Source organism: Xenopus laevis, chromosome 5L, assembly GCF_017654675.1.
Source record: "Xenopus laevis strain J_2021 chromosome 5L, Xenopus_laevis_v10.1, whole genome shotgun sequence".
NCBI classification, from domain to species: Eukaryota; Metazoa; Chordata; class Amphibia; order Anura; family Pipidae; genus Xenopus; species Xenopus laevis.
This window is the reverse complement of record NC_054379.1, coordinates 98,282,748-98,302,226: the sequence shown is the minus strand read 5'-3', so window position 1 is coordinate 98,302,226 and position 19,479 is coordinate 98,282,748. Positions and strand designations below refer to the sequence as shown.

The window sequence follows — 19,479 nt, the reverse complement described above, 5'->3', positions numbered from 1 at the left end:
TTTAGTAGAATTGTTACATGGTTTATTCTAAAACTGAAGGATAATCCTTAATCTTCAGTTTGTAAGCATGTGTCCTTAATTTTTTAATTTAATTTTTTTATTAGATTTTTTACTGTGGATTAGGGGGGAAATATTGCTTTTGGTTATATTGTACTTCCAAGTGCTTTGCAACATAAGAAAGCTTTGCATCAACAAATGTCTTTTAATCAACTACTTACTGCCATGGTCGAATAATCAGAACCAGCAATGCAGAGAATAGCAAAGGGCAGACTAATATTGTTTCTTATAGCAATAACTTGTGAGTAATGACTGTATACTGGAACATTGCTTAGAATAATATTTTTTATATTTTTTTTTCTATAAGATTTATTTTTCAGTTTATTATTCCTTTAACATATGGTCTTCTTTGAATTAGTTGCGTCATTTCATAAAGAAGAGATAAGAATACTAAGAATGGAGCTGCTTGTCATTTGCGATTCTTATAATTTACAAAGAAACCCCCAAGGAACCATTGGTATTAGTTAAATAGCTGTTTCATTTTAGCAACCATTCCGCTTTACAGTTAATATAATATAAATTAGTTGCAGCTTCAAATGTGAAAAATATTAATTTTGGGAAATGTATGCATAATAATAAGCTGTAGATGACTTTAAATAAATGTGTGTATATATATATATATATATATATATATATATATATATATTCAACTCTTTTACTTAGATGGGCCCTCGTTAGATGGTGGAGTATGGGGTTAGAGATTAACTATGTCCTTTATGGCAGTAACAATAGAAATACTGAAGAGTTTGGGTGCCAGTGATTCTCAAACAGCAATTAGAAATGTATTAAATATCTAAAATTAGAACAGTGATGCCTATTGCAGCTGATCATATAAAAATTTAATTTACAATGTGAAAGTAATATACCTACTCCCATGGTGCTCACTGAGGTAGAACATCAATAGATGGTAGTTCTCACCTACAGGTTGAGCCCCATCTGATGCTGGGGTACCTAAATTGAATGCTATTCAGGAGAAGGGAGGGTGAATCTGGTCCTCTTTCCCCTATTACCCCGACACTAGGCAAGTACCACATTGAGGGTACAAACCCCATTACTTCTAAATGGAGCAGAACTGCTCACTAACTCTGATATGTGTTATACCCCTTGAGTGTACCATGACAGAGTGTAGTTAGCACTTGCTAACTCATTGCAGGATCCGGTTTCCTGACTTAATTTAGCAGTGAAGCCTCTAGACCCTGGACTGCTACTCAGGTGAAGCAGCAAGGGCCTAGCATGAAAATCCCATTCTTTTTATGAGTTAGGTAGCAATGCATTCCATAATATTCCTTAACTAATGCTGTACACCTCTTAGGGCTCCCCAACAATAAGTTGTTACAGAAAGCACTCATTGCTCAAACAATTTATGTATTACATGAGTTGTGGAATCTGATTTCTTGTAAAGTTACAATGCAAATCGTCAAGTATTTATCTGTATCCTATAAATAAAAAGAAATAAATCTGGAAAAGCTTGAGCTGAGTATGGGGAGGTTTTTCAATTCCAAATGTATATTTACTCATTTATATAGGGATCTCAGTTGGTGGGTAGGAAGACACGTAATGAATATTATGCTGCCAATAAATATGTTTTTACTTCAGCAAATTTTTTTTTTTGCTTTAAAGTATGTTTTAAAGCTTCTACCGTGGTTAATGTTCTAGGTCATTGTTCTTTATTTAATGTGGATTGATGCTTCTGCACTGTTTTGTAGAATCACACTGAAAAAAGTCATATTTTTTCCCATCAAAAAATAGTTCATCAAAACCCATTCATTTTCAACCTATGTTCAGGCCACTATTGAACACTTTGTTATACTTTAAGATAGCTCTAAATCTAGTATGATCTATGATTTCTACTTACAAAACACAAACTGGGATTATAATTTCTAAATTTGTAAAGACTGATGTTGGAAAATGTAGGCCTGAATAGAGGTTGTTCATCATATGTCCTTCTTAGCTCCTGCATATGTTAAGCTCAATGTATTTGCAACTGCTCACTTTCAATTTGCAAAATGGGAAATTCCACTTTGTAAACAGACACAAGCCATGCATGAATGAAATGATCCTTCTTTTAATAGCTAATTTCTAAAAAAAAAAAGAAAAAAAAAAAAGCCAGTATAATAATGTAACAGTGTTTCCATTATTAAACAAATCAATGCATTCATCATTTTAAGTATGCATGAGATTTTATTAAACAAAAACAACAAACAAAAATAATTAATTCTTTGGTGAAAATTGAATATTTTGTTCTTTTTTGTGGGTGTTCTGTTTGTTTGCAGTCAGATGAGTGAGCCTCATAGCGGTTTGACGCTCAAATGTGCCAAGTGTGGAGTAGTTTCAACAACAGCTTTGTCAGCCACCACCGCCAGTAATGCCATGTTAGTCTAAATCATTTACATCTTCTTGTTACAAATCTTTTACCGTGCATGTCTTGAAATAGAAAATTTGTGTTTTTCTAATGATAATATTGTTATGTGTTTTTGTTTTTTTAGTCTAAAATTAGGAACAATTGCACTTCTAATTTTCAAAGGAATGTTGAGTTAAATAAGGGATGTCCTAACTTTAGCCCTGCCACTCATTTAAAACTGTAATCCTCAGCAGCCTACAATGTTAGGGTGCTTTTTGTTCTCATTAAATAACAACTGGAGGTCCACAGGGTCTACGTACCTCTGTTAAAGACTTGATTCTGAATAAAAAAATGAGTCCCTGTATAACATCCAGTTCTGTTTTGTCCTAAAACTTAACATGTGATAGGCTTAGCTTACAACTCCAGCATTCTCTGTGGCTTATGGAAGATGCTAGGAGTTGTGTTTTTGCAACAACAGGAGACTTGCAAGTTGTCCATGTCCCTAAAAATATATCTTTTGCTGGCCACATCAGCATGGAAAGCTTTAGCTGTTTTACTCAAATGAATGTGTTATTTATGTACAACGTACAATATGGTTCAGCAAATTTTTTTTCTTCCTTTATCTGATTAGGGCATCTCTCTGGAGTTCTTGTGTTGTCTTACCACTCCTGGCACTGACGTGGATGTCTGCTGTCCTTGCAATGACAGATAAAAGATCAATACTGTTTCAGATACTATTTGCAGTATTTGATTCCTTGCAAGGTTTTGTCATTGTAATGGTCCACTGCATTCTTCGAAAAGAGGTGAGGAGAATGATTGTATGTTTTGAATCAAATAAACTGACCATGTTGCCTCATTTTTTAAATTTTACTTTATATTCTATTTTTGAAATAGAATTAAATAGAATTGCAAATGCTTAATAAATTGTTCAGTATAAACATAACAACTGGGTAAACAGATAGGCTGTGCAAAATAACAAAACATTTCTCATATAGTTAGTTAGCCAAAAATTTATTTGGCTGGAGTAACCAGATGTCTAATATAATAGCCAGAACACTAATTCCTGCTTTTCAGCTCTCTTGGTTTCCACTGATTGGTTACCGGGCAGTAACCAATCAGTGACTTGAGGGGGGGAGGCCACATTGGTCATAACTGTTTGCTTTGAATCTGAGCTGCATGTTATGGATCATTTGCAAACTCGCTGAAAAGTTATGTCCCATGTGGCCCCCTTAAAGTCGCTGACTAACACAGAGTTAGAGAGCTGCAAAGCAGGAATGTTCTGGCTATTATGTTAGACTCCAGCCTTTATAGATTATAGAAACAAGAGTTGGCCTGAGTTTTTACAAAACACATCCATGAAGTCCTTAAAATCACAATTTGAGCTGATCTACAATGATTTAATTCAGAAGGGCAGAGACCTGCAACAATTCTTCTATGTGCAGTGCAAAAAGTCCAAAATAATGGCTGAATGCACACTTTTTTGAGCTTGGCCCAATTTATAATAAATTACCATTATGGAAAAAATATATGAATTAATCAGAGTGCTACACACAGAGGATGCTATACTGTGGAACTTTGGTACACAAAAGTCAGATAGTCTGTCAGGTCAGTCTCTTATTGACAATGTCCTACGTTACTATGGTAACTGGGAGGAGACCTGTGCTATACTGGAGTCTTTTGCAGGTTGCTCCAGACAGGATTTGATTCTAGAAATAATAAGAATGAATCTCCCATGGGTGTTGTTTGGTAGACACTCACCACTAGAAACATTAGGTTTGGGTGCCAGACCCAAAACCTACAGCCAAAAGAAGAGAATTAAACTAATTGTGAAAAATTTACCTTGAACTTTTATGGCCCATATGCTGGAATATTTGGAGTGCCTACTCATACTTTTTGCAAGTTGTGCATTCCTGACCTTCCATGTCTGTCTTTCTGTTTATTCGTAATAGAATAATGTGATAAAGAAAAAGATAAATGCCTAGTTAAAGTAGCAAAATGAATAATTGAATATGGATATGGTGCGAATTGAATAAGGGCAACCAGATGTTGCATTCATAGCTTTCATTCCAAACCATACAAATAAAGCTTACCTTTCTAAAGAAGACTAAACAGATAAACAGAAACTGGATCCAAAACGTGGAAATGCACTTCTATATGCAGACTGACACCTTAACCTCCACACAACAGGACACTAAAAACAAGGACAAGAAATTTTAATCAATACATAATTGTAATATACATTAAAGGCAGCGCCACTATTAAAGAATACTAAAGAATAATATGGTTTACCTCCATAATGAGTGCCCTGCAGCTAACTGACATCAATATCCTACATGCTCAGTCTCCTCTGAAATATTCTATAATTAGTTTATGTGTAAAAACCCCTTTCCACTTTCCACATACCAGCTAACACGCTTTTTATTGACACACATGGCTCACATGGCACGTTTCACAAAACAGCACAATATGATACATTGATTCAATGGATACAGAGCGTAATTATGTTATATTTAAATAAAGGGGCATGGTGGGACATTGTGAGCCAACAGAGCCAAATTTTTAGATAACATACGCTACATTTACTTTTTTAAAGGTGATATGATGAATGGTGAAATGCCACTAAAACACACATGCTCTGTAAGAGCTTTGTGGGGTTTTTTTTTTAACTGTGTTTACATTGCTGCTTAGAAATACTGTCATAATGCAACTTGTTTATTTGGTAAGGTGTAAACCAGTGCTTGAATTTGGGTCCAAGTGGAGACATTCTATGTGCCTCATCCACCAACACTTTCTGGTGTTGCCCACTTTAAAACAAAGCCATTTTGCTATTTTGATGTTTATTAACAACACAACAACTCTGTCCAACAGCAATCAGCAGAAACACACAGGACTATGTGTTTGATTGGCTAGTGCAGCAATGCTAGTGTTATTTGCATCTCAAATACTGAGTCATTATGCTAGTAGTCACTGTAGAAAATTGATAATCAGCATTAACCACAGAAATGCTACTACAGTAGAAAATGTTTGCCATTCACCCCAGTAATGCCAATAATTACAAATAAAAAGAAGTTCCTGCACTTGTCTCCCCAAATAGTTTTATTTTTCATTTCCTGCCATCAGAAACTAGTTTCAGTCTCCAAAAATTAGAAACATGACACCAGATCATAGCATTTGGGCCCATACTCATTGTACCTCCACCAGATCTACCTGTGTATGACTTGGATAGGTGAACCGCTAGAATAGGCTGAACAACTTGGTTATACTTACTGAGAATAGTTAATTTATATTACTTTACAACTGCATCATAAGGGCTGTTACTACTTTAGGTTCAAAGCAGTGCAGGACCTCGCACACCCTGTAGAACGACAGAGACGCCTGGTGCACAAGGGTAGAGGATTGGCCACCTCGGATTTTGTTGAGTTGTACCCTGTTACTACTTTAGTCATGTCCTGGATCTTCTGCAGCTGAGCTGTGAAATGTACAATGAGTAACTGGTACCTTCTGCGGAGCACTGGGTAGTATCCATAACATAACAAACTGATTGATACCAGAAATTATAAGGCAGGTATTGCACACATGTTGTGCATTTGGTACACATTTCAATTCAATAGGAAAAGGGTGCACAGAGCCCTGTGACTGTTGTCTGATATATAACTTTGATCCTTATATTCGAGGCACATAACTTATTTTCAACCTGCCCATGCCATGCATATAACACTCTAACTGCTCAGCATGTTTGTAGGCAATGCTAAACAGTGTAGTAAAAATATAACAGGCAAAGCTCCCAGTATGCTTGGAAATAAAATGGCTTTTACAGTTATTTGGAATGGATTGTTATGCAAATAAGCCCCATCATTATAAACTTTCCTTGTGCAATATAATGTTTAATAAGTGTTTGGATGGGAACACGGAGTTTAAAATGTACACAATGTACACAAGCTGCTTTTGTTTAAGCATAAATTACATGAATATCAATACATCTGTAAAAAGCATTAAATATATCTGCTCTCATTCATTAAAACTCACCATGCTTGTACAACGGATAACTTCAGTACTAACAAACTGCATACATTAAACATGTAGCATAATTTATATATAATACATGCTGGGCTCATTTTAGCACCCACTTTCTAGGATCGTAATAAATGACAGCAGTCACTTACAAATACCCAGTTAGGTAGGAAGTGAAAAGAGTACAGCTATTGATCATTGAATAAAACCCAATGAAACTCTACTTTCAATCTAACAATGTTAGTAGTCTGCCTTAGCAAGTCATTATATAGGAAGCCTTGACTCTACAATAGAACAAAACCTCTGATCTGTTTGTAATCAGTTGTAATCCCCAACCTGGCATCTTGTTTCTGCAGTGCAGAATGCTGATTTCTTGTAAAAAGTATGTACACAGAATTGACGGCTAGTGATGGGCGAATTTGCGCCGTTTTGCTTCGCAGAAAAATTAGTGAATTTCTCGCGAAATTCGCGAAACGGCGAAAAATTTGCGAAACGGCGGCACCCGTTTTTTCAACGCTGGCCCCCGTTTTTGGCGCCGGCGTCCGTTTTTTTGAAAAAAAATTTTGACGCCGGTGAATTTTTGCCGCGAATTTTCGCGGGCGTTTTGCGAATTTATTCGCTGGCGGCGAAACGCGCAAATTTGCCGCAAATTCACGCCTGCCGAATAAATTCGCCCATCACTAGTGACGGCTTTAGAAATATAAATCATGGACACTGCAACTAATGTCTTGGCAACCCCTCTTAGTCAAAGGCAAGCATCACGACTCAAAAAACATGTAACATAATTCAGGTGGCGGGACGACAAACAATTCCAAGGAGCTTGAGTTTATGTGTGTATAGTGGGGTAAACATAATAATTTGTGATTGAAGGCAAGGGTGTTTGTGGCAACTATGTAGGGGACTAAGACCAACCTTGGCTGAGGGACCTATGGACAACCAGTTGTTCATTATTTCATATCATTTAAGATAAATGGTGATTTTTTTTTTTACTTAATGGTGCATTGTTAGAGTTGCCATAGGAATTAATCAGTTTTCTTTCATTGCCTAACGTGCACTGAAATGATCAACGGTAATTGTTTACTGGTTGCCATAAATAACTCAATTGGTTCAATATGACACCCATGTTAGTCTATGCAACCCATGTAATCTATTTTTTATGCTTAGCACTAATAATGTTACCTGCATGTTACAGAGCCAAAGTAAGAATAGTGGAGAATGGCAGACTAATGTAATGTCCATGTGCCCTAAAACTTGGATTTTAATTTGTAGTAATAAAAACCAAGCCAGACATCATCAGCAGAGAAGCTTTCACCAAGATCTTCCAGTGACATATATCAAGATGTTGCTGCACTTATGTATGTTTGGCTGAAGTGCCACACTGAGGAGTGATTAGTGTTTAAAGGTGGTAATGCATTTTAGATGTTGGGAAAGCTACAGTATGAGAAAAATCAAATCAAATGGAGGATGGATATGAGTAACCTTATGCTAAGCAGAGCTACATGACCCTAATGATTATAGGGTCAAGATTGCAGGACCTGGCCAGAATCTGTGCTTGCAGGAGATTACAAATGTTTAATGAATGTCCTCACTTGGTAAATGACAAGGAGAAGAATATGTGTTATTAATCAGTAGCTGTATGGTGGCCAGGTCTTAGTTAGCCATGCTGTTGCTGTTTTGACATGAAAATCTGTTGGATTTTATGCTTCCATTCCACTGTTGATTTGCTTTTTTAGGCACTATGTTATGTTTTGTTAGTCATGTAGATTTAATAGAGCATAAAAATAAATCATTGCTTTGTGTATTGCTGTGATCAGACACTTGCCGTATCATACATTTTCAAAAGTGGCATTTGCTGCACTTTGTTTTTCGTATTTGTTATTCGCCCTTCATATAAAGATAAATATATATTTTTTTTTGTGGCTGATGCTGCTATAGCAACTGACGGTTTGCTTTTTATCTATATACTGAGTTTGGTCGTTTTTCTATCTGTACTTTTCTAAAGGTTATTTCATTTTAGCATTAAAAGGAAAATATTAAGTAATAATCCTGTCAAGATAGTTGATGGCCGGCCACAAAATTTTACTCTCTCTCATGCTATATTTCTGATACTATTTTATTTGAAACATATGAAATTATTATTGTCGTGTCCGGTGTTGAAATCGGTCATTTTGTTCGAGGAAACCCAATGAGAATCTCAACATAACTGCTTTAGTGGCCATTTGACTACCTGCAAATATTATGCTATCTCATGGGGAAGCTGGCAGATGACTGATTATGCTCCATGTTATAACGGGAAGAATATTATGCACAACCATTAATAATCACCATTACTAGTGCTTAACTTAGAGGACATACTTGCATAAATGTTTGTAGGAGGTGCTAAACACTTAAGGCAAACTCTTTATTACAGTTTAAGAGGTTGAAATTCCAATATATTTTATATACTGTGCAGGCATGGTTATTAAAGCTTGGGAATTTTAAAATGATGGTCATCCACAATAGTAGTGGCACCTGCCCTGCATTACATCAAATACTAAGACCGCATACAACCTAAAACTCATATAGCTTGTATATTCCTTGAGAAACAGATTACATTCTTGACAATGTCTTGCTCTCCCTGTCCCTCTTTCTCTGATGAATAGTATAAGTAAGTGGGCAAAACGTCAACATTTACATAAAATCCCCATTTTGTCGTATCACTGTTCTAAATAACGTATGTGATTTTTGTTTCTCTCCCATAATTTGCCCTTTGTTTAATATTCTGTTGCCAACCACTTAAATAAAATGAACAAGCAATGCAAACAAGAAGAAGCAGGGAGGTGTTCCATCTATCCTGAGAAATCTTGCCACATAAGTGAATATATCACCAGTTTATGGATTGTTCAATTATACTTTAGTCACAGCAGATTCCTTACAAAACTTGCAAAACATGCATTGTTGTTGTTATAGTACTATTGTGTTTGGTGCTGTCATAAAGTAAAGATATTTCACAAGGTTGCAGCACATTAGACACTTTAGTAGAAAAACAATATTATGGGGCAGATTTATCAAAATGTGAGATTAGAGCTCATCATAAAAAAATCATCCACTTTCTATTCATGCCTATGGGATTTTCTAAAGCAAATTTATCAAATGGTGATCTCTAGCTTTCCCCTGTTGATAAATAGAAAGTAGGTGAATTATTCTGTAGTGAGCTCTAATTTCACATTTTGATAAATCTGCCCTTAACATTTTGCACAACAAGAAGAACTTTCATTTGCAATTTGGTAGTTTGGGTGTGTGGGTATAGTCACAGTGTTGCAGAAGGTATTGGAAATGTGGATAAAGCCATGTAACTGTGTTTGTATTACATTATTTCCACTAGATACATGTTTATTAACAAATATTTCCTGTAAACAACAGTCCTTTAGGTAATGCTGGCATTTGTACATTCAGCAGTTAAAAAGCCCAGCACTTTGTTTATAGTCTCTAACATCATGGAGAAATTCATCATCTGCAGAATTACTGAAATCAAGAATTGGAATATCATCTCCTCTGTAATCCTGCTTAAGACACATTGCACATTCATTCACTGAATGGTCCGCTTATGCATTTAAAACTATGATCTTGCCTCTTGGCAAAGCAGCATTAGATTATTTGCAATAACTCACACTCAATTTGCATTTTATGAGTTATTTTATGGTATGAAGAATTTTACCTATTTATCTTCCCCACTGCTGCAAAACATTCCATACAAGGTTATCTATTACCTTAGCATTTTTTTGACTTTTTATCTCAATCTCATTCTCTCTCTATTTACGGGTCTATGCATATGTGATAAGTATTAAGAACTTACATTTTATTTGTCCTTAAGCAAGTCATGAATTACAATGTTTCCCTAGAAATGTAAGTTACTATTGAGTAGCTCACAATAATCAACAATGTAAAAATCTGTAATGCATTCAAACAGTAATAATAATATTTGTATTGCTTTATTATTACAGGTCCAGGATGCTTTTAGATGTCGACTTAGAAATTGCCAAGATCCAATAAATGCAGATTCCTCCAGTTCTTTTCCAAACGGACATGCACAAATCATGGTTAGATTTGCTTAACTTCATTATTGCCTAATATTTTTCTTGTAAAATATACTATTAGTATGATTACATCTACTACATGCTTTCAGGAGTATGTTTTTTGTTTCTTTCTTTTTTAGTATGAAACGGTTCAAAGATAAAGATTTTATGCACCAAATGGTGATTAACGTTACCAGAACAGAGCATTTTTTAAATTTTGACCTGACTTATATTCCTCATATTAATTTCTAATTTAGGTTGGTTTCACTCAGCAGAATGCCCTCTAATTTATCACTTTTCAACACATTTTCCTCTACATATACATTTCATAATTTACGAGGAATTTCTAACTTGCATTGCTATATAGGGCTCATAGTGGCCTGTCTAGTTAGTCTCTTTCTAATATCGAAAATTCTGATCAAATCCCAGATATAGACCACTTTCACCCTTAGTGGACCTAACCAGTGAATTGCAGGGTTTCCTATTAGCAGACATGATGCTTATTGGGGTATGTTTCTAGCACAGGGCAAACTGTTACTCATTCTTTTAAAGTCCAAAATCGTATATCTGGGGAGGAAGTTATACAGTTTTCTTTTCATTGTCATGAATAGTCATATGTAATTACTGTTTTACTATCAATGCTTAGATTTTACATACTATTGGGGGAATGTAATGTGTTTCGTTTGTGCAAAAAACGCTGGCAAACACCATTGCAAATGTTAGCTTCCATGTTTGCGACGGATTACAGACCTCAATGACTTCCTTGCAAAGTTTGCGACCAAATGGCTTTTGCGAACATTCGCAGAGTATGTCATAAAATGTTGCAATCGCAAAGTGTATTTTGTGCAGAAATACTTAACGAAACTCCAGAGCAGGTGTTATTTGAAAAATTTGCCAGTGAACAATTTTACATTGCAAGCAGAGCTAAACATTTGCAAAAATGGCATTTTTCACATTGCTTGTGATTTTTAATTACATTCCCCTAGATATATATATATATATATATATATATATATATATATATATATATATATATATATATAAATTTCTATAGAGAAAACCAAAAACTCACAGGAAACCCACACAAAGAAGATTCAGAACCCTTTTAGAAAGTGCCCTGGCCAGAAATAATCAAAAATACTAATGAAAACATGATAGCTACCATCTATCCTTTTCAAGCAGTGTATCGCAAATTGCATATTTTCATGATATTAGCAGCTAAACCAGCTTAAAAGCTAATTATACTTTTTGACTAGGGGAATGCTGATTAAGTGGTAGCAGAGCTCTCCATCCCTGGAGTAATTGGGTAATGCATTGACTAAAACAAGTTGTTTTAAAGGAACCACTATCATAATGTAAAAGCAACTGATGAATGGAGAGGAAATCTTGACGGCTCTTCAACAAATGTGTTAGTTTGTAATGAATCACTATGATTCACTGATTCATTTGAAAGCATTTACCTCGCTCACCACTATTTATATTGTACAAAGTAAATGCTATTAGTGTGTGCAGGGAAAAATATGCTAGTGCTTTTATAAAAATGCTTAAAAAATAGAAATACTGTACTTTGGAAATTATTTCAATCTACATATCCATGGCAGCCATGTTGTATCTTTTATTGATTACACAGGGGATTGAAAGACTTCCTCTGCCACATGTTTTGATGCAAATATACTGGTACAGGTCACTCAGTAAATGGCATAAAAATACTCACTTAGCTCATTTGTCCATCTAAGCTTCATCTATTGTCATAGTCTCCTTGATATACATTTCCAGTGTATTTGGTTTATTATCATTTACTTTGTCTTAACTGTTACTGCTGTTAACGGTTACTTAACCAGTCAAAAATTGTCAAAAATTCAAAGGTGTGGATTAAAATAGGTTTGCCAAAATACTGCATGGCATTTCATTCTGTAGTATTTTTATGGCATGGATTTTGAAAGGCATTCACATAATGAGAGAAAAGAGGAACACAAACACAGAAGAGAAGAGGAAGTAACACACTAAATAATTTTGCCATTAGTAGCTACTTAATTAATGATAGTTGCCACAAGCAAAGGTGTAAATGTAATATGCATATTAAAAAATGGTATGTATATCAGTCCATCCATTAGAAAGTGCTTCGAGCACTTGAGCACAGTTCTTTGCTATGGAGTAGATTTTAGCAGCATCACTAACCTTGAACCCTCCACTGAATTATTAATCCCCAAAAATGTGTATTAGCACAATGAAAGTTAAAGGACATGAATATAAATAGCAGCTTTTACCTGGTGGCCATTTTCCCTCTAACACATCATTGGTGCATTTTTATCAACCAGCAACTATACATCATTTCCAAAAAAAAAAATGAATAACATTCTGTTATCCAGAATGCTGGGGAACTGGGCTTTTCTGGGTAACAGATTTTACCATAATTTGGATCTTCATACCTTAAGGGGCAGATTTTTCAAGGGTCAAATTGAAAATTCTAATTTTATAATATTTTATTTTTTATGGGCAAAACTGTCAAATTCAGCTAGGGAGTTGTTTAAATTCAATTTGAGGTTTTATTAAGCATTCAAATTTGATTTTCAAGATTTATCTTACTCTTGCCCTTTAATAACTCAAATTCGACTATTTGCCACCTAAAACCTGCCGAATTGCTGTTTAAAACAATGGAAGACATCCAGGGATCAATTTGAAGTTGTTTGCTGCCTTCCTGACATTCAAGTTTTTTTCAGAGAATTCAATTCGAGTTTTCTGGTCGGTTTAATTCATCCAAGTTTGAAAAATTCTATTTTTTTTAATGAATTTCGATTGGTCGACTTTGGAATGCATGTGAATTTAGGTGGAGTTTTTAAAAATTCACATGAATTCGAAATTCGACCTGTGATGAATGTGCCTCTAAGTCTACAAAAAATGATGTAAACATTTAATAATCCCAATAGGCTGTTTTTTCTTTCAATAAGAATTAATTGTGTCTCAGTTGGGATCAAGTACAAGGTACTGTCCTGTTATTGCAGAGAAAAAGGAAATTAGTGGAGTCTATGGGAGATTGCCTTTCCATAATTCAGAGTTTTTTGGAGAATGGGTTACCGATAACAGATCCCTTATACTTAACCCACTTAAAATCCGGGAAGTAGCTCTCAGAGTATATGCAAGGTGTAAGGACCAGCACTTCACAATTGAAACATTAATAAACTTTCTTTATTCCAAAATCTTACTGTGAATCCAACGTTTTGGTCCTACATTAGGACCTTTATCACATGAAAATACACTGTGTTTAAATAAGTGGAAAAAAGGGAGGTGCCAAAATTACAAAACATAGCTCGTTATCATTAAAAATAAGCATAAATAGCAATAATATTAAAAATAAAAACTAGAGTGATTACACATTTTTAAGAATGCCATATCAATAAGTATCAGTATCATTTTGCTTAAAAGCATGAAGAGATTAAAATCCATAGTGATTACAAGTTATTTAGGGGCAGATTTATCAAAGGTCGAAGTCAAAATTCAAAGTAAAAAAATTTGAATTTCCAGCTATTTTTGTGTAATAGGCCAAAATTTGATTTAAATTGGAAATAAATTTGACTATTCAAAAATTTAAATTTGTCATGTACTGTCTTCATGTAAACTTCGACCATTCGCCATCTAGGAGGTCCCGAACCTATTTGGTGGACTTAGAAAAATCAAAGTTTTTTGGGGCAAATCTTTCAATTTGAATTTGATTGAAAACTTTGATTCAAATGCAGCCTATTCACCGGAAGTTAAAAACGTTAAAAATGTTTGTTTATAAATTTTGATTGATCTTTTTTTTATTCGAATTTCGAAGTTATGGCATTACTTCGAAATTCGACCCTTGATAAATCTGCCCCTTAGTGTCCATTTGTAGGTGACATACACCCTGTAAAGTAAAAAATACAATCATAACCTCTTTGTTATTTGCTCTAATCAAGTCAAAAAAAGAATTGCAGCTCCAGTGAATCAGTATATATTTTAATTACACTGAGGAAATCTGGCCAACATTATGTTAAAAACAACTTTAGACCAATTGACCATTGAGGCCACACATTCTAATTCATGTAACCAGAATGCCTCCTATCTCAATAATTCTCTGTCCCTATCCCCCCCCTTTTGATCGTTATGGTATATGGTCTATGGTCTATGTGGCAGAATGTGACAAATATGTAAAGCCATGCATCAGTAATTTTCTTACTTTTAAACCAGGAGCAAATTAGAGCAAATAAGTGGTTATGATTATATTTTTTACTTTAAACTTAAAAATTCTAGCTTTGAATATAATCAATTGTAAAAAAAAAAAAAAACAGAAACAATTTCACAGCTGGGAGAGGGAAACGAAAACGCTAAATAAAAAATATTGTTCATTCCTGATGATATCTCTTGTCCCTGCATGTAGTTATAGAATCATCTCTATGACCAACTCACATAGTTATAAATAGTAGTAATTCATCTATTCTGTCATGACCCACTTAAATCTAGACAAATATGCTCCATTGATAGGACAGTATATAACGCTAGCATTTGTGGTTTTGATATAGATTACCTTTGCCCAGTCTAGATCTACTGTACAACTGCAGTTAAAAATATGCAGCTGGGTGATGATAAAAGTGAGTTCAACAGTAGATATAGTGCCAGGGTTGAACACGTTTTGTTTGGTCTACAGGTATGAGATCTGTTATCCAGAATGTGCAGGACATGGGGTTTTGTGGATAAAGAGTATTTTCATAACATTTAAACATTAATAACACCAAAAGGATTGTTTTGGTTGCTATAAGGATTAATTATATCTTAGTTCGGATCAAGTACAAGCTACTGTTTTATTATTACAGAGAAAAAGGAAATCATTTTTAAAAAAGTTAATTGTTTGATTAAAATGGAGTCTGTGGAAGATGGCCATCATGTAATTCTGAGCTTTCTGGATAACGGATCCCATACCTTTATTGACTTGAGTACATAGATTAAATGAACCAGTAACGGAACTAGGTGGGGGCGGGCCCAGTTGCGGGCCATGCAGCCGGGCCTGTCCCCACCCTCGTCCGTGTGATTTTTCTCTGCGCCTGACACCAGTCGGCTGCAGCGTGCGCAATCTGCCGGGGGGGGGCCCTGCGGGGGTGCGGGCCCTGGCCCAGTTGCACCCCCTGCTCCCCCTGGTAGGTACGCCCCTGAAATAAACTAAACAATTGGTGGATATTTGCAGAATTTTCATTTTTACATGGATGGGCCAACTAAAGACTTGTTTGCAAGTCTGAATACCTAAACTATTTGCAGTGTTAGAAGGGAATTTTACTTTTCAGTTATTATTCAGATGTAAGCCTTCATTAAGCATGGGAACATAAACAGATGATTGGATTAAAGGATTTGTTTAAAAGCTGCTTTTATGACATGGAGAAGTATGCTACATCTTATTATGGACCCCTAACACATAGCCAAGAACCTTATGTCCTTATACTTAGATAAATTCCTGCCTCAGTACAAGGGATTATGATACAGTATATTACAGGCACGTACTATATTCATATAATCAGTAGGATCTTGGGCTCCCTGAATGCACTGGTTGCACACTGGTTGCCTGTCACCGCTGTTCTTGCCTGTCTCCGTTCTTGGAACCTTTCTCCATAAGTGTTTTCTTGAAATCTGTGTGCAGATAACTTTATGATGATGAAAAGCATGAATATTTATATCTTTTGCATTTTGACATTTGCAATTTGGGACAGAAAAGTCTGTTTTTACAATTCTGGCGTCCTTCTTTAACATACCCCTTGTCTTATACCTTCAGTACTTATTTGAATAGCATCCAAATTATGATATTTCAAGTGCAAAGTCATTAATTAAATGTGAAATCGGTAGACATGAGCATTTACAAAATGGCACAATACTGCTGGTTTATTTAATGTCACTTTCAGATAAGGCACTTCTGAGGATAAGAGTCACACACTTCATTGGGCCAGCAACCTAATACACTAACTGGAACAAAATGTGGTCTCTTAATAATGTCCTTTATAAAATTCAGGCTTAGAAATGAATCATCAACTAACAACAAGCAGATCCTTCATTACAGAATGTGTTCTTGCCTTTATTACCACATCCATTCACTAAAATATTTTGCTAATATAATCAACATTTTTCACCATCATACATAGCTCTCATTCAAAGAAGCATTTACTGCATCTGAAGCAGCTCAATAAAAACATTGTATCTCCAGATTCTTTTAGAGTCTCATTGAGTAGAATTTACTTTAAGACAATATTTCCAGAATATTTCAAAAACCTGATAACAATACTGTGTTATGTGATCCTTAGAAACCTGCCTTTAATGTCTTATTTAAACTAACTTGTATAGTATACATTATATTTTAAACATTTTCTTTGTAAGTGGGATAGTCCTACTTTTGAATGTTGAAAAAAGGTAGAGGCATCCAGTAAGGCAGATCGGAGATCATTCTGGGTTGTTCATGTAAAGAGAGTCTAAAGGTGGCCATACACAGGGAGATCCGCTCATTTGGCGATGTCACCAAACTAGCGTATCTCTCGATATTCCCTCATTGAAGTGGTCGATATTGGGCGGTCGGATCGTGGGACTGCATTAATGAATAGATGCGGCCGCGATCTGACAGGATTTTTTTTACCCTGCCCGATCAACATCTGGTGTTGAGAGTAATCTGTTGATTACTATTGACATGCGAGGGGTCCTCAACCTTTTGTACATGTGAGCCATATGCAAATCTAAAAAGTGTTGGGGAACAACACAATCATGTTCCTGTGGGTGCCAAATAAGTGCTGCTCAGATTGTTTATCTGGCAGCCCTTACTGTATGTGAACTGGCAGACTACTGAAAGCTCTATTTTTTAGGCAAGCAAAAGTTGTCTCCAAGCCAGACATTTAAAAATAAAGACCTGCTTTGTGGCCACTGGGAGCAACATCCAAGGGGTTGGTGAGAAACTCATAGCCCATGAGTCACTGGTTGGGGATCACTGACAAAAGTGTTATGTCTACTTATACATCTGTTAAACATATTTGATGATAAACCTCAATTTAAGACTCTTCGCTTCCTCATTATATTACACTTGCTACTGTCCGTCTTGAGAATTTGTAATATATAAAGTAGAAGAACTGTATTATTCAGTCTGAACAAGTACTGTACCTACTGCATATTGTAAAACTGTATAATTGTTGTTCCATATTGACTAACTGTTACTATAGACTGTACCTGGAACCGCAGCATGAATTCCATTTGCTATTGTTTGTTTGTTCCACGAAGGTAATGTGAGCATTTTCAGTAGGTCTTGCAAAAACTAGATAGACTTGTAATAGATGAGGTCTGTGTGTTGACTATAAGAGGATGAGGCCTTAATCAGAACTGTTTGTGATCTAAGTGATATTGGGAATCAAATATTAATTATTAGGAAACAACTTGTAAAAGTGTTCAATATACCATATTTTTTTTAAATATATGCAAATGATGTCATTGTAAAGATTATGTCATTATAAAGAAATAGAAACTGAACCTATAATACTAAATATTTTTCATTTGGATTTACCTGGCTGTAAGGTTCAGCATTAGAAGGTTCACTATACTTTAGCATCTTTAATTTATTTTACAGAAGTGATACAGTAGTTGTTTTTCCATCACATTAATTGCTAACCCAAATCTACTATTGTATCATAGTATAATCTTGTAATATCCAAGGTGTCATTCACAATCGAAATAAAAGGCAACAATAACCACTTCCATACAACAAAACGCTGTTTATTTTCTAAAACAAGGGAGATTTAAACAAAGACATAATACTGTTAAGCCCTTGATTCTGAACAATGGTTTCAAGCCTTATATAAATGTGAGTTCCTATTGCCATGTAATTAAAATTATATATATAGTACAACATGTATCGGCTCAAAGATTTAATAAGAAATTTCTGTATGGTGAACTGGCTTGATTACTAATATTTATCTTGTATGACATAGTGCGCTCTCGATGCTGCAGCATGCTTAATACCTTTTGAAAGCCATCACCTCTGTCTTTTAGATAAATGTTGTAGTAAATTTTGCAAGCGCAGACATTTAATTTGCCTAAACCCTGTTATCACATTTATATGATTGCCTAGCACATTATTTGGAAGCAACCCTGTTACTCATTGGGCAATGAAAATAGTAATTTCTTTAACTAAGCTAAAATACTGCAAATATGCAACCTATTTTGTTTTAAAGTATGATAGGATATGAAGAAATGATCCTCATTTTTCAAGGGGAATATTGGTAATATGCCATTTCTATAGTTATAGATACTGTATAATAATTACACTTTATTCCTTTACAAAGCTACATCAGCCGCATGTTTATATGAATTTACAATACCGTAATTCAACACAGTGTCCAGTAACGAAATATAATGTTCCATTTATTATTTTGTTGTATTATTTAATTCAGGGAATAAATGTTGCATGCTTTTGAACAATGGGAGTTTATTTTTGCTTTTGTAGAGCCTTAAAGTGGCTGTAAATTTAATGTAATTCTAAGCAAATTTCCAATATATATCATGTTTTAATCATGTTTAGTGTTTTTAGAATTATTTGTAACTGTAATTGCTAATAAAAGAAGTATTAGTTTGTTGCTTTCTAATCCTTGCACTTTTGCAAGGGTTCCAACATACTCTGGGGCACATTTACGAACCAGCGAATTGTGTTTCTCTGATGAATTTTCGCTAAAAAGACCATTTTCATTGACATTGCCTATTTACTAAAAGACATACAACACACTCTGCTAACAAATTAACTTGTCGCTGGTTACCTTTCATTGCATTTCGCCAGGCGAACGATTATAAATACAGTACGCTAATTTATCAATTAGTTTTTTCATATTTGTAACTTTTAAAAATGTTATTTACACTTTTTTTAACATCTAAAGCTCATGCCACATTTGATTTGTGGTTGGCTCATGGCCTAGGACAATAGAGGATCTTTGTCTTCATTTTGCTTCCTTGGAATTTAATAAAAAGTTACCACTTCCAGCAATTTTA

At 34.9% G+C, this 19,479-nt stretch overlaps 1 protein-coding gene across 5 annotated transcripts in view; it reads left to right on the top strand.

Moving 5' to 3' along the window:
* The window catches only part of LOC108716926 (adhesion G protein-coupled receptor B3), a 490,100-nt gene that overhangs the window by 435,951 nt on the left and 34,670 nt on the right, over positions 1–19,479 (top strand). For 4 of the 5 annotated variants that reach the window (XM_018263507.2, XM_041563156.1, XM_041563153.1 and 1 more), the window contains 3 exons: positions 2,331–2,429; positions 3,030–3,201; positions 10,393–10,488. In XM_018263507.2, the coding sequence (XP_018118996.2) occupies positions 2,331–2,429; positions 3,030–3,201; positions 10,393–10,488 (367 nt within the window). The remainder of the gene's footprint in view (positions 1–2,330; positions 2,430–3,029; positions 3,202–10,392; positions 10,489–19,479) is intronic. The other variant, XM_041563155.1, reaches the window with a different exon arrangement.